Here is a 25073-nt window from a genome sequence, read left to right on the forward strand (position 1 = left end):
TCTCTCTCTTTCTCTCTCTTTTCTCTCTCTCTCTCTTTCTCTCTCTCTCTCTTTCTCTCTCTCTCTCTCTTCTCTCTCTCTCTTTCTCTCTCTCTTTTTCTCTCTCTCTTTTTCTCTCTCTCTCTCTCTCTTTTCTCTCTCTCTCTCTCTCTCTCTCTCCTCTCCTCTCTCTCTCTCCTCTCTCTCTCTCTCTCTCTCTCTCTCTCTCTCTCTCTCTCTCTCTCTCTCTCTCTCTCTTTCTCCCCCCCCCCCCCCCACAGCACCACCTTAAACGGAATCTCCCACAATCTCTTCTTCCCCCGCGCCTGAATCTCAAAGACCTCGCTCTCGCCCCATATTCAATTTGTAGCCCGAAAACAGGCAAAATTCCTCCCAATATTGATCGATTGATATTATTATCACGTACCGAAGTACATTGAAAAGTATTTTTCTGCGGCCAAGGGAAACGTACACTATGTGCATAGTAGACAAAAAGGATAATCGACAGAGTACGTTGACAATGGTACATCAACAAATAGTGATTGGTTACAGTGCGGAACAAGGGCCAAACAAGCAGCATAGGGCATCATGAATAGTGTTTCTTTACAGGGAACAGATAAGTCCAAGGGAGAGTCGTTGAGAAGTCTAGTAGCTGTGGGGAAGAAGCTGTACTTATGTGTAGGGTCTTCAGACTTCTGTAACTTCTGCCCTGATGGAAGGGAATATCCCTATAATCCCTCCAACCCGCACCCCCCCCCCCCCCCTCCAAAAGCGGGTCTGAAATGTACAGAAGCAAATCATCCACCTATATGGAGACCAGTCCACAAATCCCTGCCCAAACCCGAACCGCCCCAGGATCTCCCACAGATATTCCCATTCCAACTGATCAAAGGCCTTCTCTGCATCCATGACTACCATTACTTCTACCTCTCTTCTCTCTGAAGGCATCATGATCATCATTAAGCCGCCTCCTGATATTGGCCGCCAGATTCCTCCCCTTCGCGAACCCAGTCTGGTCCTCCCCTGGCACACAATCCTCTATTCTCGAGGCCCAAGATCTTAGCCAATAGTTTGGCATCAACATTTAGCAGGGAAATCGGTCTGTACGACCCAAATTGTTCCGGTCCTTTTTCCCGCTTCAAAATGAGGGAGATCGAAGCCTGCGACAAACATCGAGGAGAGCGCTCCCAGCTCCCTTGCCTCATTTTGCCCTTGCCAGCTGCGGCCCCCAATACCTCCGAGAACTTCTTGTACAATTCCACAGGATACCCACCCGGGGCCTTGGCCCGATTGCATCGCCTCCAACCCCTCCACCACTTCTACCAGTCCAATTGGGGCACCCAGGGCCTCCACCAACTCCTCATCCAATAATAAAGATTATTATTATGGAGGCAGGCAATTTGGCCCAACCAACCATTAATTCTAATTCCTTTGTGCAGAGTAGTTATGGTAATACGGTCCACATGATTCATTTTGTTATTTCTTTGACCCCTGTGTAGTACCTCCTACGACAACAGCAGTTGGTGAGTACATTGCATTGACCTAATGGGGTGATCTTGACAGTCCAAAATGTATAGAAGCAGGCAATTTGGCCCAAATTTAATTCTTCATGTGAGAAGTAGTCTTCGTTCTATGTTCTTGCCCTGTTCCCATATCCGTTTGTTAGCTTTACTTCAGTTGCCAACTCTAAGAGTACATTGGATAGCCATATTGCACCATGCTCACTTCTTTTCCAAGATTTACAAATAAGGCTGCCATGGTAGACCTTGCTTTTCAGTCTGTAACTGCTCTGCTGATTTGGTTTCTTCCTATCTCAACTCTTCCTTTCTCCTGTCTCTTCCTAATGACTTGCCCTCCACCACTTTAACAATCACTTGATCCTATGACCAATGATAATTGGTGAATCTGGCTTGGCCACTAAAGTAGCATGTGGGGTGGGAGGAGATAATCTAGCTCTTCTAAGTCCCTCCAGATGGGAGGGCTAGTGAAACCTGACAACTCCACTCATCATGAACATAAGTGAGTCAAAAACGGGGGTCATTGGATCCAGCACATCTTGTGACCTAGGATCATAACGTATTTATTTGTCTTGCTAGGTAACAATTGGATTTTTATATGGGAACAAAATTTAAATCTAGCATTCAGTGAAGGCTAAGAGACTAGTGTAGCAATTCCTTCAAACTTCCGGAAAAATGGGTCAGTTGTTTGTAGATTTTGCTTGAATAATTTATTTATTTGGTATTATATGCCTTGTGTAACTGTTTTTATGGTTCACTTAAAGTTTTTCTTTTTTTTTTTTTTAAATCCTTTTGATGAAGTTGAACCTGAAAGTCAAACGGGAATCATTATTGGTAAGTGAGCGAGTTAGATTTGCAAACTTTATCTTTTTTTTAATGCATACTATCAGTTGAAAACTTCAGTAATATATTGTAAATAAAAATTGAAAATGGAACTGGATTTGCAAATGTTGAATCTAGCTCTATCAATATTTTCAAAATGCTACAGCAGCTAGGAATGTGAAATGGAAAACGCTGGAAACACTGACCAGGAGCACTGAGCATCATCGAGAATGGGGAAAGGGCAGGGGAGTGTATTTAACTCGATGGCTGTTGTCAGAAGGCTGGCACAGCCGCAATGTTACCAAATGTTTTTTTCTGTGCTAGATTATTTGTGATAAAGGAATGGAGAGCATTTTAATCCAAGCTGACTTAATTTTGGTAACGCATGTTCACTCATACATTGAATGGTCTAAGGATGTGAAAATAGTGCACATTTTTCCCATCCTTGTCTTCATTAAATGCATTTAGGATTGTGCTTCACTGGAAATTAACCAAAATTGGGGAAGAGAATTCATTTTGGAATTTGAACTGCTTCAGATTCTATAAAATACTGCAAGTTGATAAAATGGCGGCCACTGCATGAGGCGGTTCTTGAGTTATTTGTATTTTATCTGTAATGGAATTGTTTTCCTTGTTTCAATCATTGCATATCTTGTCTTTTTTAAGGAATTGTTATCGCTGTTATTATCATCATTGTTGCCGTTATCCTTGTATTATGCTATTGCTGTAAGAAAAAGAAAGAAGGGTAAGACAATTTTACATTCATCATTGAATTATGTTTTGGGCTGAATGGGCCATAAACACATTGCACCATGCCTACTTTTTGTCTTTCTCTACACACTTCATTATTTACAAATTTACATTTTCTGTTGAAATTACTTGATTTACTGAGGGCTGATTGGCTTAGGAAAACTTTAAAAATGCATCTGCATTGCTATTGGAAAAATATTGAAGTGTCTGACTGTTTTATATGCTGACGGTCAGCCATGGAGTGTGGATTGTTGTCACATTATTAATTCTCTGTGGAAAGATTTCTCAATTCTATTTAAGAAAGAATGTAAATGAAGTGGAATCTCAGAATATCGATCTATCCTTGCATCCTATCTCCATCTCTGACTGATCGGTGCCTCAACATAGAAAAGCCCTAGATTACACCTTCATCATCTTTTCACACCGTGAAAAACAATCAGCTGAGAATTTCTAATTCCAACTCCTCATTTATTTTGCATTACAACTGTCGGTACACTTCAATGGCTGTAAAGTGCTTTGGGGTGTGTTCGGTTGTGGAAGGCATCATATAAATGGAAGTGTTTCTTTTCTGCCTCTGTCCTGTTCATTATTTCATTTTTCCGAGGCTTCTGATGTATCAAATCAAATGTAAAAGGAAGGTGCCTAAAATAGTCAATACAGAGCTAGAAAGCGGACTATTTTGGGCATAATATGTTTTGCATGTTTCATTTCTGACTATAAGTAACAAATGTGTGTTCATGGATTTTTGTTAAAATATTAACATGTACAGGAAACTATTGTTTTTCTATCCCATTATTATTGAATTGTCATTTGTGCTTGTCACATGTTACCTTTCCAGACAGTATACCACTTCTGAGAAAGTTGCCATGAACCTTCAATCTGAACAAGTCCAAGAGAAGTCCAATTACGTTGATTGTTAATTAAAACTTTAAAAAAATATAAAGGTATATCATTTTTCCTATCAAACTAGTAACCTTCAGTAGTATTCTGGTACAGTGTTTAAGTATTTATGTCTGGATATGTTCAGTGTGTATGGCTGGTATTGCATAGGTTGCAGTTCGCATGTGAATTCCTGGATCATAAAAACTCAAAAATAATTTGTAGGAAAGATGGTAAAAGGTCTTTGCTGAGCAAATGAGAACCTTTGCTACGAGATGAAATAACACCAAGATAGCGAGCATAAACCCAAGTCAAAGTGCTTTTTTAAAAAGGTCTTGATTTACTGAATTATGTAAGAGTAAACAATCTATACATGGACTTTTAGAAGCCTTTTAACATGGCACCACATAAGACAGTATGGCAGATTGAGACATGTGTTGTCATGGTCTAGACAGCAGATTTCATTGAAAAAGCAGGGCATCGAGTGTAGGAGTTAAGGGAGGTTTCTTGGATTTATCACTTCACTTCATAATTTTGAAAACTTACTTTCCTCCCCCATGAGATTTTGAGGTAAAATGAGATTGTGGACATGGCAGGTCATGAACATAATCGCTACATCAGTAAAGTCACCATATGGCTGTCAAATGCTGATGGAATTGGTGACTGTGGAGAACAGTTTTTGATGGTTCTACTGTTTATCTGGACGAAATTGCAGTTCATCCACAACTGGATATCACTAATCAGTCGACATCACACAAAGTGATGCTGAGTGTCAACTACGCACATGGAGGTGATCACAGTCTGAAAGTGCCAAGTAGCAGGATTTAGATGAGGAAGAAGAGTGTAAGGATAGACTTGGGGCACTCTGGCGGTAACTGTTTATGAGCAGATAAATAAGCTGTGCTGAAGATCCTGTAGCCGTGTGTGGATAGGTAGAAGTTTAGAGGTAAGACACACTAGTCAAAGACTGCAGAAAGGCTGACGGGATAAAGCAGTACAGTCAGAGGATGTCATTTGTAACTTTGGGTTGGCAGAGTTCAAACCAGATTTGTTAAGTTTTTTTTCAATATGGAGTTGTGAAAAATACGTACTTTCAATGAGCAATGGGATTAGTTATTGGGTGCCAGTTTAAGAGGACAACTGGTTTAAGGTGGGCATCTAGACAATACTGTAGGAGTGGGAACCATTTACGATACCAGCTGGTTTGCAGACAGGAAGGCAATTTGGGTAGGATGGCTTTAATAGATATCATGGACAAGGTGAACGTGAAGGGAGATGGGAGAGAAACTGGAGTAAGATAACTGGTTCAGGTAAAAGGGAGGCGCAGCTGGGAGGGTGATTTGGTTTGCTGAGAAAGGTGGATGTCGAAAGGGCAACTGAAATAGATGGTCTCAATTTTGCTGGAAAAGTGTACATGTCTATGGTTGGTGAGCATTGAGGAGATCGTGAGACTTTCAAGGAGGTGGTTGGCAGTGGAGGAAAAAAAAAACAGGAGTTCTCTTTTGCTGTTAGTCCAACAGGATCTGTAAAACCCACAGCCGAAAGGTGAGATTGTGCAAGTAGGTTATTTGGATGTTTTGAGCGTAATTAAAGGATGGCCATTTTTTGGATTACCTTGATTTTTGGATAGCATTTCAAGATGCAGTGAGTAGATCAGGAAATCCTGATTATCCATGGCTAATTACAAGGAGAATTGTCCTTTCAGCTCTAATTCACAAATTTTAAAATGTACTGCAGAAATATTAAGTTTTGTTTCCAAACCTGTGGTGAGTTCCTGTACCGGTTTGCACGCTTCCTGATGCTTGCCATGTCCCATTAAAATTCTGCAAAAGATTTTGCCTACTAAAAGTAATATTCAATGACTTGCTCTGAATCTTTTTGGGATTTCTATTTGGAGATAAAGCAGAAACCAAATTTCAGAAAGGTCCGCGGTCTCTTGGTATGACCAAGGTTGGGAAAAAATTGCATTTGCTGAACACCTTTCATGGCCACGGAATGTCCCAAAGTGCTTTACAGCCAATGAGGCGCTCCTGAAGTGTATTCACTGTTGTAATTTATGAAACATGAAGCCAGTTTGTGCAGAGCAGGTTCCACCAAATAATACAATAATCTGATTATTTTTGTGATGTTGATGGATGGATAAATATTGACCATGACTGCTGATAATTCCCCTGTTGTTCTTCCATTCTGACCACTTGCTGATCTTCAATTATCTCATCTGAATTCAATAAATTTACTAAATAGGTAAATTTACAATTCTGCTATTTCTATTCCTGTTCATAAAATCCAATGGATATTTGCCACCTGAAATCTCTCAAGCATCTAACCTGCAGCCTTCATATTTATTGGGCTTGTATTAAATGTTGAAATCTCTGACAATGCAACTTTGAATAATCAAAATTACATTCCTGCTTTGCTCTCCTAATGAATTCATAGTAAGCATAATATTTTAATAAGGCTTTTTGCATCTAATTTCTTAATGACCTGAAAATGCCAAATGTCGCTGCTGGTTTACTATTTTTAAAAGCAAATTTAATGACTATGATGGTCACCCAAAAGGAATTTGATTCTTCTATTTTAGGTTCTCACAAGATACTTCATCATTACTAGCATAGCTAGCTGACCATCTTGCCACATGTGCTACATTTAAGAGATGTTTTACTAATTGAGAATTTTTCCTTCTTCCCCTCACAGGGCAGTAATTTGAACAACTCATCATGTCGGGTATAACTATTTACCGCATCCTAACTTAATCCGTCTTGTCAATGAACAACTGAACTTGAAACTATTTCCTCCTTTGTTGAATGATGTACAATTTACAGCTGGCACTGTTTCCATGCTTACTAGATGTGTTGTACTGAATTTCTTTTTTTTTAATGCAGGTAAAGTAAATAAACATGCACTCTAAGGTTTTAGCATGAGCATTGTGGTCACACGGCAGCAGTACAAACCGAAACATATGCCATGCTTGCTGCAAGATAAACAGTTTCCCACAATTTTCCTCCGTTAAATTGAGCTAAAATTATGCAGCATCCTTATTCCTCTTCTATCCTTTCTTTGTACTTGTTTTGCACTTTAATGAAAGCACTTGATAGTTATCTAGGTTTTCTTTAGAAGCTAATGGAGTTGCTGCTACTCTCCACAGATGTTTGATAGAGGTATGCGAGTTATGTTTGAGCTTCTTTGGCAATCATTCGCTAACGAGTATGATTGTCCACCTAAGAAACTCCATGTCACTGTCATGGGTTCTGTTGGTCCTTGCATGACTGATGATTCCGATCTTCGAGCTGCATCCTTGACTGCACATTTGGCAGGTGTTTCCAGGAGGTGGGATTGGTCCTTGGACTCTATCATTGGTATTCCTTTCTCTGGCATCTTTTCTGGACCACCTCTTGACTTTGGATGTTCTAGAAGAATTGTGTCCCTTCAATCAGGAGGTTCCTCCACCTTGGATGTCTATGTTTCATTTCTTGAGGTAAGCCTCCAGGGTGTCTTTGAAGTGCTTCCTTTGTCGTCCTCTTGTTCGGGAGCCTTGCTTGAGCTGGGTGAAAAAGACTTGCTTTGATAGTCAGGACTCTTAAGCATGTGGCCAGCCCAGCGGAGTTGGTTTCAGTTGATAATTTTCAGATGATCATAGCCTCAATGCTGGTGCTTTTCAAGTGTGCTGATGTTGGTAAGTAAAATCGTCATTGTCCCAGATGATCATTGGCTGCTTTCTCCTTTGACAGGGAGAGCTGATTGGTGGTGATTTAACCTGACGATCAACCCACCTTGGGCAAGGGGCAAGGTTGAGAAGGCAGGGTTTTCATGAATAACCTCAGCCAGTACGGGAATTGAACCCGTGTTGTTTGCCTTGCTCTTGCATCACAAACAAGCTGCCCAGCCAATAGCTAAACCAGCATTGGTATGCCTATCCTCCCAACTGGTGTGGAGAGTCCATCTCAGACAGCATTGATGGTTCCTCTCGAAGGCCTTAAAGTGGCATTTGTATGTAATCCAAGTTTCTGAGCCATCTAGAAGAGTTGGGAGGACGACTGCCTTACATGCTGATGTTGGTATCAGCACAGATGTCACTGTCATCAAAGACTCTTGCTCTTGGTGTCCGAAAGTGGCGTTTGCGGATTAGATACAAAGTTGAATCTCCGGAACAATGTCCGTCTTAGAGGTGGCTCCCCAGGTAGTGGAAATGTTCCACGCTTGGGAGGTTTTCTCCATTGATCTTGATGGAGAGAGAGACCATATCTTGCCCTGGGGCAGGTTGATAAAGGACTTGAGTCTTGTTTAGGCCGAGACCGATTCTTCGGTTTGTGTCCGCAATGGTGTCCGGCACGGCTTGAGACTCTGTTCTGAGGTAATGGAGATGGCGATGTCATCCGTACGCTGCAGTTCCACGAACGACATTAATGTCTTTTTCTTCTTGGATTTCAACTGGGTACGGTTGACCAGTGTCCCTTCCATCCTGTAGATTATTTCCATTGCACTGGAAAGGCTGTTCTTGACAAAGTGCAGGATGGTGGTAAAGGTGGAGAAATGGGTGGGGTCAATGACACATTCCTGCTTGACTCCAGTCTTCACCTCCAAAGTTTCTGTCTGTCTTCCGTCGGTGAGGACTGTTGCAGACATCTTGTTGTGGTGGAGTCAGAGGATGCTGAATAACTTCTCTGGACAGCCGGCCTTTGTCAGGGTCTTCCATAAAATCGCTGTTGTGCAGAATTACCATGGAGTCTGCACCAGCCCCCCGAAAGAGCACTCTACCTAGGCCCACACCTCCCATCCCGGTGATCAGGGCCATCCCACCTAACCTCCACATCTTTGGACTGAGGGAGGAAACCCACGCAGACACTGGGAGAACATAAAACTCTACAGAGTCACCCAAGGCCAGGATCAAACCCAGCACGGTGACATTGTGAGGCAGCAATACTAACCACTGTGCCATTGTGCCGCCCTCCATAGCACATCCCGATGAGTCAAAAGTCTTGGTCAGATCAATGAAGGCCATGTAGGGTGGTCAGTGTTGCTCGTGGCATTTCTCTTTCAAGTTGTCAAGAGGTGAAAATCATGTCCATTGTTCCATGGTTTAATTGGAAGCTGCACTGGCTTTACTGAAGGATTTATTCAAAGACTGGGAGAAGGCAGCGCACGAGGATTCTGGCGATGATTTTCTTGGCATGGAGAGTCTGAGATTCCTCTGTAGTTCCCACAATCCGCTTTGTTTCCTTTCTTGAAAATGGCAGCGATTTATAGCATCCTTGACGTCAGCAGAGATTTCTTCTCTGTCCCAGATTTTTGGGAACAGCTGATGGAGATGACAGGTTGTCTCTTCTCCAAGTTTCAAATTCTCCTCTGAAATCCTGTCCACTCCTGCGACTTTTCCATTCTTAAATGTGTTTGATGGCGGTTTCGACTTCTTCAATGCTGGGTGGGGATCCACGATTGTCTTTGGACCGTCATATCATCAGTGATAATTTTTGAGGGCAGCATGGTAGCGCAGTGGTTAGCACAGTTGCTTCGCCAGTCCCAGGTTCGTTTCTCAGCTTGGGTCAGTGTCTGTGCGGAGTCGGCACGTTCTCCCCGTGTCTGCGTGGGTTCCCTCCGGGTGTTCCGGTTTCTTCCCACTATCCAAAGATATGCAGGTTAGGTGAATTGGCCATGCTAAATTGCCCTTAAGTGTCCAAAAAATGTTAGTTGGGGTTACGGGAATAGGGTGGAGGTGTTGGCTTAAGTAGGGTGCTCTTTCCAATATCCGGTGCAGACTCGATGGGCCGAATGGCCTTCTTACGCACTGATTCTATGAGCACAACGGTACTTAAATACAGGATTTCTGATTATTTCACCCAAATGTTTAACACAAACAAATCATCTCGAGCAAAAGGTAAAGCTGTCTCTGTAAAAACGGGTTTAGGAATATAAATTCAATTTCTGTTTCTGGCCTTGCAGGAAAAGTTTGTAATTGAATGTGAAAGTTGAATTGGGAAATGTTTTCTCCCAAGTTGAAATGGCAGGTTTACATCTGGTGACCTCTATTATTTGATAATTTCAGCATCTGCCTGAGTCAAAATTCTGGAACTCGCTTCCGATCAGCACTGGGTGTACCTACACCACATAGACTGCTCTGGTTCAAGCAGGCAGGGCAGTTAACATAGAACATACAGTGCAGAAGGAGGCCATTCGGCCCATCGAGTCTGCACCGACTCACTTAAGCCAACACGTCCACCCTTAACCCAATAACCCCATCTAACCTTTTTGGTCACTAAAGGAAATTTATCATGGCCAATCCACCTAACCTGTGCATCTTTGGACTGTGGGAGGAAACCGGAGCACCCGGAGGAAACCCACGTAGACACTGGGAGAACGTGCAGACTCGGCACAGACAGTGACCCAGCGGGGAATCGAACCTGGGACCCTGGTGCTGTGAAGCCACAGTGCTACCTGTGCTACTGTGTAAGTTTTCGTAGCAACATTATAAATGGTGCTTCCTTGAATCTAAGCTTGTGCAACGGAATGCCATTGGAGTTAAAGATGAGGTTATTGTCAGGTCACTTTTTCTAATTAATTTGATTATAGATGTTAAATTTGCCTTGATATATGTTCAGCTGAATCAATATTTTTGAAGCTTGTTTTGCTGGGCATGATAAAATCAACAAAAAGCGACAGTGCTTTTTCAGAATTTACTTCAGTTTGGTTTGTATTCTGATGGAATCTGAAAATGTTTTGTGTGAAACTTCTAAATGCTTACACTATAATTACATATCCTGGGGGAGTTGCATATCTCAATTTTTTAGAGGCCTTAATTATATTTCCACTATCAAAGTAAATTGTAAAACACATCCAGAGTTAACACCAATCCGTTCGATAAATGGTATGTTGTCTTTTTAAAAACTTGCCCTGGAATCATCTTGCCAACTTCACTGTAATTGTGACAGGAGAGGAGAATAGTTCAATTTTATCCCGAGATTCGCACAAAATAGATTTGCGTCAGTTTCCAGTTGCAAAATCGCAACGCGTTAATTTCGGTGTTTTTTGCCGCATCTTGTTTGCGCCTGACAAAACCCTCTGCTTATTTAGAAAGTACTCCCTACCGTGGAAAAGAGTAGCATATGCAAGTTTCATAGATTAGTGTGAATAATATGCTCATGTAGATTACACCTAATAATTTAGGTGTTGCATTGCCTGAAGACAGACATAATATTTGTCCGGAGTTTGATTGCAATTTTAAAAACAAAATCTTGCTGAGAATTGCGCCATACTTCATCACTGTGCAGTCTTGCTGCATCTGAAATTGCTGCCTGCTCGCTAAAGCATTCAGAAGGATTAAGCACCTGAATAGCCTTCAGAGTATGCACATCTTTGTTCTTTATAATAATGAAAGATGAACATTAACAGAGGCAAGCGTCTCCAAGAATGAGGTGTCACTATGAGACAAGACTGCTTGCTTTTACCAAAAATTGTTGCTGCTTTTGCTCTTGATTTCTGCTAGATTTTGACCTGGCACAAGCATATGAACGCAAGAAATTTGGACAAAACTCCCTGGAGCAAGATTGCCATAGATTTCCATGGTTTTGCTGCTCATCAGTAAATAAAGCTAAAAGCCATGCTAGAATTTGATATGATCTTCGCCTATTGATTATCCAATAACATGGTTTAAAATGATCATCCAGGTGTTTGTAGTGCAAGTTTTTAGTTTTAAAAAAAAAAAATGCATATTTCACCTTGCATCTAAAGACACAAAGAAAATATGCTTGAAACTATACTGCTTACAACTATTAAAAGTGCTACATCTGTTTTTGTTCCGCTCTCTATTTTCCTATTGATCATTAGGCTAACTTTTCTCAAATCAATCTCCTGTGATATTGTTGTAATAAGGTGGGTTAAAGGGTGTAGAAGAACTGGATTAAATCTGAAGGGATGATTGCAGTAAAGTGGTTAGAGTTTGAGGTTGGTGGTGACATCAGAAAGCTTTTGGAAGATATGAAAGAAACATGAATGGGATAGTTGAAGGAAACCAACCAGTTGGAGGCTATAAATTTAAAAATCTGTCTTTTTTTTATTTGCTTGCCATGCCACATTTAGAGTGGTGTATGTACACTTTGTAGTAGTCCTTCCCCCAACAGTTTTGACTACTATTATCGGTTCAGCTTGTTCATTAAGTCTTGCAATCTTTTAGTTTTGCCATTGTATCTCTGCCACACATCAGTTTATTCTGGGGTTAATTGAATTGGAAAGTTTGCCATGTTCACCCAACCAGATAGTTACATTTTGGAAAATTGCCTATCCAAAATCCAAACAATGTCTTACAGTAAGCAATGATATTTTATTTTGAAAAATCACAGGATCAAATATGTAAACTAAAATTCAATGTTAACTTTTAAAACTTATTGTATAGAAGCCAAAGTGGCAGCCAGGGCCAACTTTTGGAACCCTGTCTTGTAGAAGTGTTCAGCTGTAGGTGTGACTAATGTAAATTCCCCATTAAACTTGCTAGCAAGAAGGACACTTAGAGTTATGACAAAATGGTGGGTTTCCCAAATAAACACTATGGGAAATACATAACACTTTAAGATACATGGGATACACCAGATGGTACGGTAGATTGAACCAGTCTCACCATTACCATTTCTCCTATCTCCCATCTACATGCTGCCCCTTGGTGGCATCATCTGAACGCACAGCTGTCCGTTTCCACGAGATTATAGAAAACACACAGCTTATCTTCACCACCACCACCATCCTTGATCCCTCCACTGTCACTCGGTTGTCAGAAAGTTAGTCTAACATTCGGTACCAGTCAGGAGAAAATATAATTCAACTGAATATCGGAAAAACAAAAGCTATCGTCCTTGGTCTGCACCACAAAATCTGCTCTCTCTGGCCAGGAGAGGACAAAATCGACAGCCAATGTCCAAGGCAGAACCAAACTATTTTCAGCCTTTGTACCATGTTTGACCCTTCGATGAGCTTCCAGACACATTCGCCCCATCAGTAACACTACCTGTTTTCACCTTTGTAAAAGGTACCTCCTCACTTCATGTACTGCTGAAACATTCATTCATGCCTCTAAACTTGACTGTTCCAATGTACTTCTGGTTGGTCTCCACATTCTGTCCTCCGCAAACTTGACATAAGGCAAAACCCTGCTTCCCAAGTCCTGTTCACCTGTGCTCACTGATCTGCATTGGCTCCTGTTAAACCAAGCCTTGGATGTCAATTGGCAACATTTATCTAATTTATAGGTGTGTATATTGGGCAAGTTCTTGGACAGGATTGCTGTTTTTTATTTGGTCAAGCAGGCCTCTTACCCTCAATGTGGAATACCCACAGAGCGTCACTGTACTCTACATAAAACCCAGTTGAAACAGTTTTTGATGAGGAACAGAGCACTGAGCTCATGATTGTCTGATGATAAGTGACGTTATTGTTGCACTAGTTCAAGAAAATATTATTTATAAAAATGCCTTAAGATTAAGATAAAGATTCACAGATGTTATACAAATTTTACTGCAATAAATGTTTCATTTTATTTGAATGGCAGATTGACCAAAGTATTCTATGCCTAAATAAACCGATACCCATGTAAATTGAGGAAATGTGTAAGTGCATAAATGCTGTTTCAAAGCGCTGATATTCTGATTGCTAATTATATTAAAATCTTAAACATGAAAAATGGTTTTAATTGTTTATTTTCTCTTACCACCTTTATCCTGTATAGTGCCGTCATTATAATTTCCTTTTTTTTGTGTGTTCTAATGCTCTGTTATATAATAAATTGTAAAATCTGCTCTTCTCGTTCCTATTCTGTCTGATTGCAGCACTGTGTTCTTGCATTCAGATACTTAAATCAAGATTTTGAGATTTCTATCCGTTACCTAGTTTCTTACAAATAGAAGCTAGGCAGTCGCAGTGAAAGGTTGTTTTACACTACTGTGTATGGATTTTGTTGTAAAGTGGTGGGTGTAGTTCAGTAATCCTTATAAAGATGTTTATAGTCATTTTGGTAATTCAACAGTATTACCCACTGGAAACTATATACAAGGATGCAATAGAAATCCAAGGTAGGAGCTGTCTCCATGCTTGATCTACATGCTGCCCTGTCCAACACTACATTGACCTCTAGGTGCAGATCACATGGTCTCTTACATCATGGGCGAAATTCTCCATCGGCTGACGCTGGAATCCGGAAACGTGATTGGGTGGAGAATTGGTATTAATGCTGAAATCGTGGCGGGTACCAGTTTCGCACCAAATCGCAATTCACCAGTGCCTTGACAGCGTCAATGTGTTACACTCCGCATGTATAGTAATCGCCGTTGGCATATTAGTGGGTCTGACCCGGTATTCCCCGCGGTTCTCCATCTCCACTGAAGGGATTTCCCAGCAGCGAGGTTCACTTGTGCTTTTAAAAATCTTGAAACAGTGGCTGCTGAGGGAGAGAGAGGGGTACGTAATGTGTCCAACAGCAAACTGGGGGAAGTAGCAGGGGCTGGCCAGGAGGTGGGTTGTGAGGTTGGGGTGTCAACCTGTGCATGCTGTTGACTGCCCACTGAACTTGGGGCCACAGGTCATATGGGTGTCCCTCCTAGGCCACTCCCCTCTGGTCCCAGCCGACCCATCAGCGTGATGGGCGCAACCAGTGTCATTTTGGTGGCTGGGATGGGTGTATGGGGAGTGAAGTGTGTATATGTGGCTGCAGCTTGTCGGCCTCCTCCGTGCCAATCACTGACCCGGCGAATCTGGCACCGTTTCTAATTGAAATCAATTGTGTTCCACGTGGCTCTGGTGCCAGCCCCTCAATGGTCGCTGAATCACGTGCAGCGCCGGTTTTGCTGTCATAGAAGTCCACAAATCCTTTTCTGGCATCAACACTTAGTATCAAGAATGGAGAATTCTGCCGCATGTGTGGCAATTTCTAACCCCTGTGTTTAACTTTTCAGGATTTGTGTTGTCCAGGAATTTTAGATTTTTAGTTCACTCCTTGGTAGGCCTGCTGATTCTGATAAATCTGGCTAGTGAAGCTGTGCTTCCACAGGAATCAATGGAGGAATGCCATGAAGAATTGAATTTCTGCCTTCAGATACTGTATCCGTCCTTGGAGATTTTCTTTGCTGATTTCATTCTGCACCTTTTTTGCTTCTTAAGCTTATTTTTTAAGGTCAGAATGCTGTTTTTTCCTGGTTTCCCAGCATTTAAAATTTCTTCTGCAGCCACCTGAGGTTGGAGTTCTATTCAGTGGTGTTTGGTGTAGTTAGGTAGGTCTTGAGGTGCTTGCATTCTTGGGCTTGTTGAACGGTCAGGATTTATTAACTACTACGACAAGTCACATATGTAAGGGGGAACAAACAACCATTTTTGTGGACACAAATGCGACTCCAGGATGGTATGTTGCCTCCCTTGTGCAAGGGTCAAGGATGTCGCGAGTGGCTGCAGGACATTCTGGAGGACAGGGTGAACAGTCAGCTATTGTGGTGCATGTAGGCACCAATGATGTAGGTAAAAAATGTGATGAGGTCCTGCAAGCTGAATTAAGGAAGTCAGGATATAAACTAAAATGTAGGACCTCAAAGGCAATAATATCGGTTGCTAACAGTGTCACGTGCTAGTCTGAGTAGGAATGTCAGGATATAAGATGAATACATAGCTTGAAAGATGGTGCAAGAGGGAGGGATTCAAATTCCTGGGACATTGGAATCGGTTCTGGGGGAGGTGGGACCAGTACAAACCAGATGGTCTGGAGTTGGGCAGGACTGGAACCAATGTCCTAGGGGGAGTGTTCGCTACTGCTGTTGGAGAAGGTTTAAACTAATGTGGCAGGGGGATGGGAATCGATGCAGGAAGTGGGAGGGGAGTAACATACGGTATATTTTCATAGAATTTACAGTGCAGAAGGAGGCCATTTGGCCCATCGAGTCTGCACCGGCTCTTGGAAAGAACACCCTACGCAAGGTCAACACCTCCACCCTATTCCCCATAACCCATTAACCCCACCCAACACTAAGGGCAATTTTGGACACAAAGGGCAATTTATCATGGCCAATCCACCTAACTTGCACATCTTTGGACTGGGAGGAAACTGGAGCACCCGGAAGAAACCCGTGCAGACTCCGCACAGACAGTGACCCAAGCCGGAATCGAACCTGGGACCCTGGAGCTGTGAAGCAATTGTGCTATCCACAATGCAACCGGGGACAGGAAAAAAAGGCAGTATGGGGAAAAGTGAAAGGCAGAGAAACCAAAATCAAAATGGGCCACGGTACAGAGACTGGAGAAGTCAGTGAATGGGTCCAGTAAGGCTAAGAGAAATAAAACGCAGGGAGAGTGTACAAAACATGACCGGACAGATGGTCTGAGACAGCAGGGCAGAGACCAAGGGAAATCTAGATTAAACTGCATTTATTTCAATTCAAGAGGCCTGACGCGCAAGGCGAATAAACTCAGGGCATGGATGGGTACAAGGACTAGGATATCATAGTTGGGGACTTTTAACTTTCCCAACATTGACTGGGACAGCCATAGCATTAGGGGCTCGGATGGAGAGAAATTTGTTGAATGTATTCAGGAAGAATTTCTCATTCAGTATGTGGATGGCCCAACTAGAGAGGGGGCAAAGCTAGACCTCTTGGGAAAGAAGTGTTAGTGAGGGATCACTTTGGGACTAGTGACCATAATTCCATTAGTTTTTAAGATAGCTATGGTTAATGATAGGTCTAGCCCAAAAGTTAAAATTCTAAATTGGGGCAAGACCAATTTTGATGGTATTAGAGAGGAGCTTTCAAAAGTTGATTGGTGGATTCTGTTTGCAGGCAAAGCGGTGGTCGGTAAATGGGAGGCTTTCAAAAGTGTGTTAGCCAGGGTTCAGAGTAAGCACTTTACTTTTAGAGTGAAGGGCAAGGCTGGTAGAAGGAGGGAGCCCTGGATGACTCGGGATTTTGATGCCCTGATCAAAAAGAAGAAGGACACGTATGACATGCATGGGCAGCTGGGATCAAGTGGGCAGCACGGTAGCATAGTGGTTAGCACAATTGCTTCACAGCTCCAGGGTCGCAGGTTCGATTCCCGGCTTGGGTCACTGTCTGTGCGGAATCTGCACGTTCTCCCTGTGTGTGCGTGGGTTTTCTCTGGGTGCTCCAGTTTCCTCCCACAGTCCAAAGATGTGCAGGTTAGGTGGATTGGCCATGCTAAATTGCCCTTAGTGTTCAGAATTGCCCTTAGTGTTGGGTGGGTTTACTGGGTTATGGGATAGGGTGGAGGTGTGGGCTTGGGTAGGGTGCTCTTTCAGAGAGCCGGTGCAGACTCGATGGGCTGGATGGCCTCCTTCCGCACTGTAAATTCTATGAATAAGTGGATCCCTTTGAAGAGTATAGAGGTTGTCGGAGGAGAGTTAAGAGAGAAATCGGGATGGGGAGAAAGGGAATGAGATTGCTTTGGTAAATGAGGCAAAAGCGAATCCAAAGAGCTTCTACAAATACATAAAGGACAAAATAGTAACTAGGAAGGCAGTAGGGCCATTTAACGATCTACAAGGTAATCTATGTATGGATCCACAAGAGATGGGGAAGATCCTAAATTAATATTTCTCATCGGTATTTACTGTTGAGAAAGACATAGATGTTGGGGAACTTGGAGAAATAAATAGTGATGTCTTGAGGAGTGTATGTATTACAGAGAAGGTGGTGTTGGTACAGCATATCTCAAGGAGGATAAATCCCCAGGACCTGATGAAACTTTTCTTGGGATGTTGCGGAAGGCTAGGGAGGAAATTGTGGCTCCTCTAACAGATATTTGAATCATCACCAGCCACAGGTGAGGTACCTGAAGATTGGAGGGTAGCAAATGTTGTACCTTTTGTTGGAAGAGGGCTGCAGGGAAAAACCTGGGAACTAAAGACCAGTGAGCTTAACATCTGTGGTGGATAAGTTGTTGGAAGGTATTCTGAGAGACCGGATCTACAAGCATTTAGAGAGGCAAGGGACAGTCAGCATTGCTTTGTGAGTGGAAAATCATGTCTTACGAATTTGGTTGAGTTTTCTGAAGGGGTAACCAAGAAGGTGGATGAGGGCAGTGCAGTCGGCGTTGTCTACATGGGCTTTAGCAAGGCCTTTGACAAAGTACCGCATGGTAGGTTTTTGCAAAAGGTTAAATCTCAGGGGATCCAGGGTGAGGTAGCCAATTGGGTATAAAATTGACTTGGCGACAGAAGACAAAGGGTGGTTGTAGAGGGTTGTTTATCAAACTGGAGGCCTGTAACCAGCAGTGTGCCTCAGGGATCAGTGTTGGGTCCACTGTTATTTGTTATTTATATTAATGATTTGGATGAGAATTTAGGAGGCATGGTAAGTAAATTTGCAGATGTCATCAAGATTGGTGGCATAGTGGACAGTGAAGAAGGTTATCCAGGATTGTGGCGGGATCTTGATCAATTGGGCAAATGGGCCGATTAATGGCAGGTAATGTGAGGTGATGCATTTTGCTAGATCGAATTGGGGCAGGACCTACTCAGTTAATGGTAGGGCATTGGGGAGAGTTATAGAACAAAGAGATCTAGGAGTACAGGTTCATAGCTCCTTGAAAGTGGAGTCACAGGTGGACAGGGTGGTGAAGAAGGCATTTGGCATGCTTGGTATCATTGGTCAGAACTTTGAGTACAAGAGTTGTGACGTCTTGTTGAAAGACATTAGTACGGCCACACTTGGAATACTGTGTACAGTTCTAGTCACCCTATTATAGAAAGGATATTATAAAACTAGAAATGTGCAGAAAAGATTTATTAGGATGCTATTGGGACTTGATGGTTTGAGTTATAAGGAGAGCCTGGATACACTGGGACTTTTTTCCCCTGGAGTGTAGGAGGCTTAGGGATGATCTTATAGAGGAATATAAAATAATGAGGGGCATAGATAGGTACAAAGAACAAAGAAATGTACAGCACAGGAACAGGCCCTTCGGCCCTCCAAGCCCATGCCGACCATGCTGCCCGACTAAACTACAATCTTCTACACTTCCTGGGTCCGTATCCTTCTATTCCCATCCTATTCATATATTTGTCAAGATGCACCTTAAATGTCCCTATCGTCCCTGCTTCCACTACCTCCTCTGGTAGCGAGTTCCAGGCACCCACTACCCTCTGCGTAAAAAACTTTCCTCGTACATCTACTCTAAACCTTGCCCCTCTCACCTTAAACCTATGCCCCCTAGTAATTGACCCCTCTACCCTGGGGAAAAGCCTCTGACTATCCACTCTGTCTATGCCCCTCATAATTTTGTAGACCTCTATCAGGTCTCCCCTCAACCTCCTTCGTTCCAGTGAGAACAAACCGAGTTTATTCAACCGCTCCTCATAGCTAATGCCCTCCATACCAGGCAACATTCTGGTAAATCTCTTTTGCACCCTCTCTAAAGCCTCCACATCCTTCTGGTAGTGTGGCGACCAGAATTGAACACTATACTCCAAGTGTGGCCTAACTAAGGTTCTATACAGCTGCAACATGACTTGCCAATTCTTATACTCAATGCCCCGGCCAATGAAGGCAAGCATGCTGTATGCCTTCTTGACTACCTTCTCCACCTGTGTTGCCCCTTTCAATGACCTGTGGACCTGTACTCCTAGATCTCTTTGACTTTCAATACTCTTGAGGGTTCTACCATTCACTGTATATTCCCTACCTGCATTAGACCTTCCAAAATGGATTACCTCACATTTGTCCGGATTAAACTCCATCTGCCATCTCTCCGCCCAAGTCTCCAGACAATCTAAATCCTGCTGTATCCTCCGACAGTCCTCATCGCTATGCGGAATTCCACCAACCTTTGTGTCGTCTGCAAACTTACTAATCAGACCAGTTACATTTTCCTCCAAATCATTTATATATATACTACAAAGAGCAAAGGTCCCAGCACTGATCCCTGTGGAACACCACTGGTCACAGCCCTCCAATTAGAAAAGCATCCCTCCATTGCTACTCTCTGCCTTCTATGGCCTAGCCAGTTCTGTATCCACCTTGCCAGCTCACCCCTGATCCCGTGTGACTTCACCTTTTGTACAAGGTAGTTAGGCAACATCTTTTCCCAAAGGTAGGGAAGTCTAAAACTAGAGGGCATAGGTTTGAGGGGAGAGATACAAAAGGGTCCAGAGGGGCAATTTTTTCAGAGGGTGGTGAGTGGAACGAGCTGCCAGAGGCAGGTAAAGATGGGTATAGTAAGATATGGGCCAAATGTGGGCAATTGGGACTAGATTAGTGGTAAAAACAGGGCGACCATGCAAAAGTTGGGCCATAGGGCCAGTCCATGCTGCAAATCTCGATACGGAGGAGATACAGTGAAGGTTCAAGTTAAGAGCTGTCTTAATGCTTACTTTCGCACAAGGCTCTGTCCAACAGGTACTGACCTCCAAGTGCAGGTCAAGTGTTCTGTTCCATCACTTGTGCAGCCGGTACCTTACTCAGCCCCATCTCAACCCAACAAACCCCTATACTACAACTTAAATGTATCATTTAATTTAATTAATTATCTAGTTAGATATTGTTTGACATGTTGAACTGTTTAAATGATCCATGTTCAATGAAAATCCCAAACCACGCAGTACTGTTGAGTTATACACCCCACTTGCTTCGACACCTTTCGTGTGGTGAAGGACCTGCCTTAATTTTCCTATTTTTTCTTTCTCACCTATCCTGTTGCTGCTGAGGAGAATTCAAAGCTACGTTAATATGTTGTGTTTCTATAACGTTTAACTCGGCTTGCAAATGGTTTGCAAGCTTTAACCTTTATTCAAATCTTATGTCTGACACTTAATCGTACTGCATTTTGACAATTATTAGTAGATTGACTGCATGTTCCAAACGTGAGGGTAACTTTTAAATGATCAGAAAGTGGCAGTATTACATTGAGTGCCCGTTATACATTCTGCTTGCCTTTTCTTGTGCGATGTGAAATATTCTTCAAACTTGTCCCTAAGTAGCTCGGAGTTTCCATTTATCTTCTCCCCTCACAATAGATACATGTATTAATATGCGGTGACCCAAATACCAGTTTTCTGCTCCCAGCTGAAAGTTATCACCTTTATCTTTGATCACTAGGTGGCCCTAGATAACTGCACTGAAACCCTGTAAATTTCGGTCACTTAATAATAGATGTCGCTCCAACTGGCAGCATTCATTCCGCTGCACCGATAAGGGGAGAGGGGGCGGGTTAAAAGGAGCTGACAAAGAATGTGGGGATGAATAAAAGCAGCAAGAGTTGGCTAGCGAGCCATTGTACTGAGCTGAACGCATAGAGTGTGACCGGGCCACCCTCAACGCAAGGTCAGCACATGACTGGGACCCTGACAGTTTCTCGGGTCAAGAAATTCTGACAAAGTTGGACATGGCAGAGAAGCTGCTGTTGGCTTTGATGGCCACCTGCACAGTTTGGATGGTCCGAGTCACAGGTAAGATTTACAGCATTTGTACCATGAAAGCAGCACGGTTAGATGGAATTTGGAAGACATTAAACAAACGGGTTACGGTATTAGTAAATTGCTAGTTCCTTACTGGTGTTGGATAAAACATGAATAGTACTTGGCGTGGTCTTTTGACGTTGCATGGTAGTGAAAAAACTCAAAACATTCTAAAAACCATAACATGATGCTTGTAGTTATATAAATGTCATTCATTGAAAAGGTTTACCCAAACTATTTTAAGCTTTGATGTGGCTATGTCGGTGTTGGACTGGGGTGGGCACAGTAAGAAGTTTTGCAACACCAGGTTAAAGTCCAAAAGGTTTGGAATCACGAGCTTTCGGAGCATAGCTCCTTCATCAAGACTCACCTGATGAAGGAGGCGCTCCGAAAGCTGGCAGTTCCAAACAAACCTGTTGGACTTTAACCTGGTGTTGCAAAACTTCTTACTATTTTAAGCTTGATCAATGCAGGGAGACAGTGGTTCACAAATTCTAACTTGTAAAGGACAAATTTAGGAAACACTTCTCCATGCAAAGAGTAACACAGGCAACATGAAATGCTGTCAAGGCAGTGAAGGTGAAACCCTTAGGTAGTCCTCGCCAATTTTTTAATGTGTTTATGGGATGCGGATGCCACAGGAAAGGCCAGCATTTATTGGCCAGTGCTAATTGAGAAGGTGAAAGCAAATTGCTGTGGATGCTGGAATTGGAAATAAAATCAGAAAGTACTGGACAGGTCTGACAGATCTGTGGGGAGAGAAGAGAGCAAACGTTTTGAGTCTGGATGACTCATTGTCAAAGCAGGGGAGAACTGGAAATAGGGTCAGATTTATACTGTTGTGATGGGTCGTGGGGCTGGGAAGAGGGCCATCGATGGGTGGAGACTGACAAAGATGCCCTGGACAGAAAGACAAAAGGAATGTAAACGGGGTGATTAAAGCTAAGAAGCGAGCTGAGCTGATAGTGGCACATAAAGAGATTAGAATGTGTGAATGGCAGAATAAAGGTGATCCATATGTCAAAGGACAACTAGAAAAAGGGAACAGTTGGCCCGGGGAGGGGCGGGGCAGGGGGGGGGGGGGGGATACAATAGTGAGGGGGAAACAGATCAATGGAAGAAATGAAAATAAATTGATAGAAATAAAAATAATTTTAATTAAGAAGATGATAGTATGCTGCTTTGTTGAACTGCTGCAGTTCATTGGATGTAGGTATGCCCACAGTGCTGTTAAAGAGGGTTCCAGGTTTATGACCCAGTGACAATGAAGATATATTTCCAAGTTTGGGTGGTGTGTGACTTGTTCTTCTAGGCAGTGGAGGTCTTGGGTTTGGAAGGTGCTATGAGAGAAGTGTCAGCTACTTGGCTGCAGCTCAGGCTGTAGATGTTGCATACTGTAGCTATGGGTTGTCAATGATGCAGGGAGAGAATATTTATGATGGTGGATTGGATGCTAATCAAGCGGGTTGCTTTGTCCTGGATGTTGTTGAGATTTTGCGCTGTTGGATCTGCACTCATCCAGGCAAGTGGTTAACATTCCATTTCACTTCTGACGTGCACCTTTGTAGATAGTGGACAGGCTTTTGGGGAGTTAGGTGGTAACTTACTTGCTGCAGTGCACCTGGCCTCTAACTTGCTCTTGGACAAGTTGTTGAACCTTGGTTAGACTCCCAAGTTGTTGGTGAGATTCAGTTGGGGATTAATCATGTTTTGTTTAAAATAGCGAAAGTTCGAGGTTCAAGTTGCTGTCTAAGTGAAGAAAGCCACAAGATTCACAGGTTTTAAAGGAGCAAAAATAAACTTTAATATACAAGGTCATCAAGATGATATAATTTACAAGAATTTTTATATTCTAACATTCAAGGTAGGAGGAGGGACATGCCGACTACAGTCAAACACACCACTCTACATAGGAAATGCCAAATGCAAATGAGGGAGGGTCCTAAGAAGTGTCCTGGAGAGGGGAAAGGGAGAGGTCCAAAAAGCGTTCCAGAGAGAGGGACATGGATGTGGGACAGGAAGAGATCTCATGACACTATATCTAAGAGAGGGAGAATGAGACTACTTGGTTAGCCTTTCAAAGAGCTACATTACCACGATGGGCTGAATGGTTTCCTTCCCTGTTTTTTATTATTGTTCACTCTGTGATCTGATTCTTTTTTAAAAAAATATATTTTATTAAAGTTTTCAAACACAATTTTTCCCCCTTACAACTCAACAAAAACGGTAAAATGATAACTAATAGATAACATTGTTTAAATAAGACAGTGAACTAACAAAACAACACGAAATAGAGCCCACCCCCCGCCCCCTCACCCCATCTAGAACACAACCAATTTACCCCCCCACCCCCCCCCCCCCCCCCCCTCTAGGCTGCTGCTGGCTATCTATTTCCCCCCTAACGTTCCGCTAGATAGTCGAGGAACGGTTGCCATCGCCTGGGCCGATCCTCTCAGTGCAAACTTCATCCGTTCCAGTTTTATGAACCCTGCCATATCGTTTATCCAGGCCTCCATGCTGGGGGGTTTCACTTCCTTCCACAGGGCTACTAGGGACGCTAAGGCCACAATATCGGCCTCTTTCGCCTCCTGCACTCCCGGCTCATCCGCTACCCCAAATATCGCTAACCCCCAGCTTGGCGGAGCCAGCAGGCAGGGATTTACACTTGTACCTCTAATATACGGGCAGTGCCGTAATACATGAAATATACTACTAGTGGTGACTACCACACTTTTGTGCCAACCCATCATGAAAAAGTCATCTGATCCCTCACCTGCGGGTGGGTCTCCTGCAAAAGCCCCACGTCAGCCCTTAAATTCTTCAAATGAGAGAAAACCCTCACTCGTTTCACAGGCACCCCCATCCCCAAATCCCTAAAGTTCCTCGTGACTAATCTGATCGGAGATCTCTCACCAACACCATCCCTCCCTCAGGTCAGCCATTTCCACTGCGAGGGATCATCCCCTCCATCTTCCAAATCCCTGATATCATGGCCCACCCAATATGGCCACCAGCCCCATCCTTAAGGAAAAAACCCTGATCACCGTAGGCAATCTACAGCCCCCCCCCCTCCACCCTTGCACCCTTGCCCTATCCAAGAAATCCCTCAGATACATCCTTTCAAATCACAATCTCGCCTCAAAATACCCTTCACCCCACTATTCACACCTTCTAGACCTGTCTGAACAAGTCCAACAGGCCGCAACCCATCCCCCACCTCACGCCCGTTTACTAGCTAAGATCTAACTGCTAGCGAGATAGCTCCCTTGCCAGGGTACACACCCAATGAACAAAGAAAATAACCAAAACTACACCCCCCTCACTGCAAAGGAATAACCAAAAGCAAAGCCTTTAAACTTCACTGCTCTCCAATTTGAGCCATATATTATTTGCATTACTGCCTTAATCCTTATGCTCAGTTTCCTCGGACTCCCCAACCACTCCCAAGAACATGTATCCCCCAATGCAGAATCATAAATCTTGTGCGTTTCCCTCAGCCTCACCGGGTACACTGCACCCAAATGCATATGATACTTCTACAGTGCCGACTTCACCTTGTTAAAGGTCGCATGCCCCTTTGCCAGCTCTGCCATGACATCCTGGTAGATCCAAAAGCTGCTGCCTTCCCACCGGACTCACGATTTCTTTGGCCCATTTCAAGACCCTCTCCATCGTCCAGAGCCCGTGGTGACTCATTTGGC

The 25073-nt window shown here is 43.1% G+C and overlaps 2 protein-coding genes across 8 annotated transcripts in view; both read left to right on the forward strand.

Annotated features, from left to right (window-relative positions):
* The window catches only part of LOC140393807 (C4b-binding protein alpha chain-like), a 52096-nt gene extending 38488 nt beyond the window's left edge, over positions 1-13608 (forward strand). For 3 of the 7 annotated variants that reach the window (XM_072480262.1, XM_072480263.1, XM_072480264.1), the window contains 5 exons: positions 1479-1502; positions 2298-2330; positions 2985-3063; positions 3907-4012; positions 6642-13608. In XM_072480262.1, coding sequence (XP_072336363.1) covers positions 1479-1502; positions 2298-2330; positions 2985-3063; positions 3907-3988 — 218 coding nt within the window. In that variant the 3' untranslated portion in view covers positions 3989-4012; positions 6642-13608. The remainder of the gene's footprint in view (positions 1-1478; positions 1503-2297; positions 2331-2984; positions 3064-3906; positions 4013-6641) is intronic. The other 4 variants (XM_072480265.1, XM_072480268.1, XM_072480267.1 and 1 more) reach the window with 3 other exon arrangements.
* Positions 13609-21264: 7656 nt separating this feature from the next.
* Positions 21265-25073, forward strand: part of LOC140394569 (sushi, von Willebrand factor type A, EGF and pentraxin domain-containing protein 1-like) — a 116040-nt gene continuing 112231 nt past the window's right edge. Inside the window, exon 1 of the mRNA XM_072481925.1 lies at positions 21265-21363. Coding sequence (XP_072338026.1) covers positions 21300-21363 — 64 coding nt within the window. The 5' untranslated portion in view covers positions 21265-21299. The remainder of the gene's footprint in view (positions 21364-25073) is intronic.

This window comes from Scyliorhinus torazame, chromosome 17, assembly GCF_047496885.1.
Source record: "Scyliorhinus torazame isolate Kashiwa2021f chromosome 17, sScyTor2.1, whole genome shotgun sequence".
Lineage (NCBI taxonomy): Eukaryota > Metazoa > Chordata > Chondrichthyes > Carcharhiniformes > Scyliorhinidae > Scyliorhinus > Scyliorhinus torazame.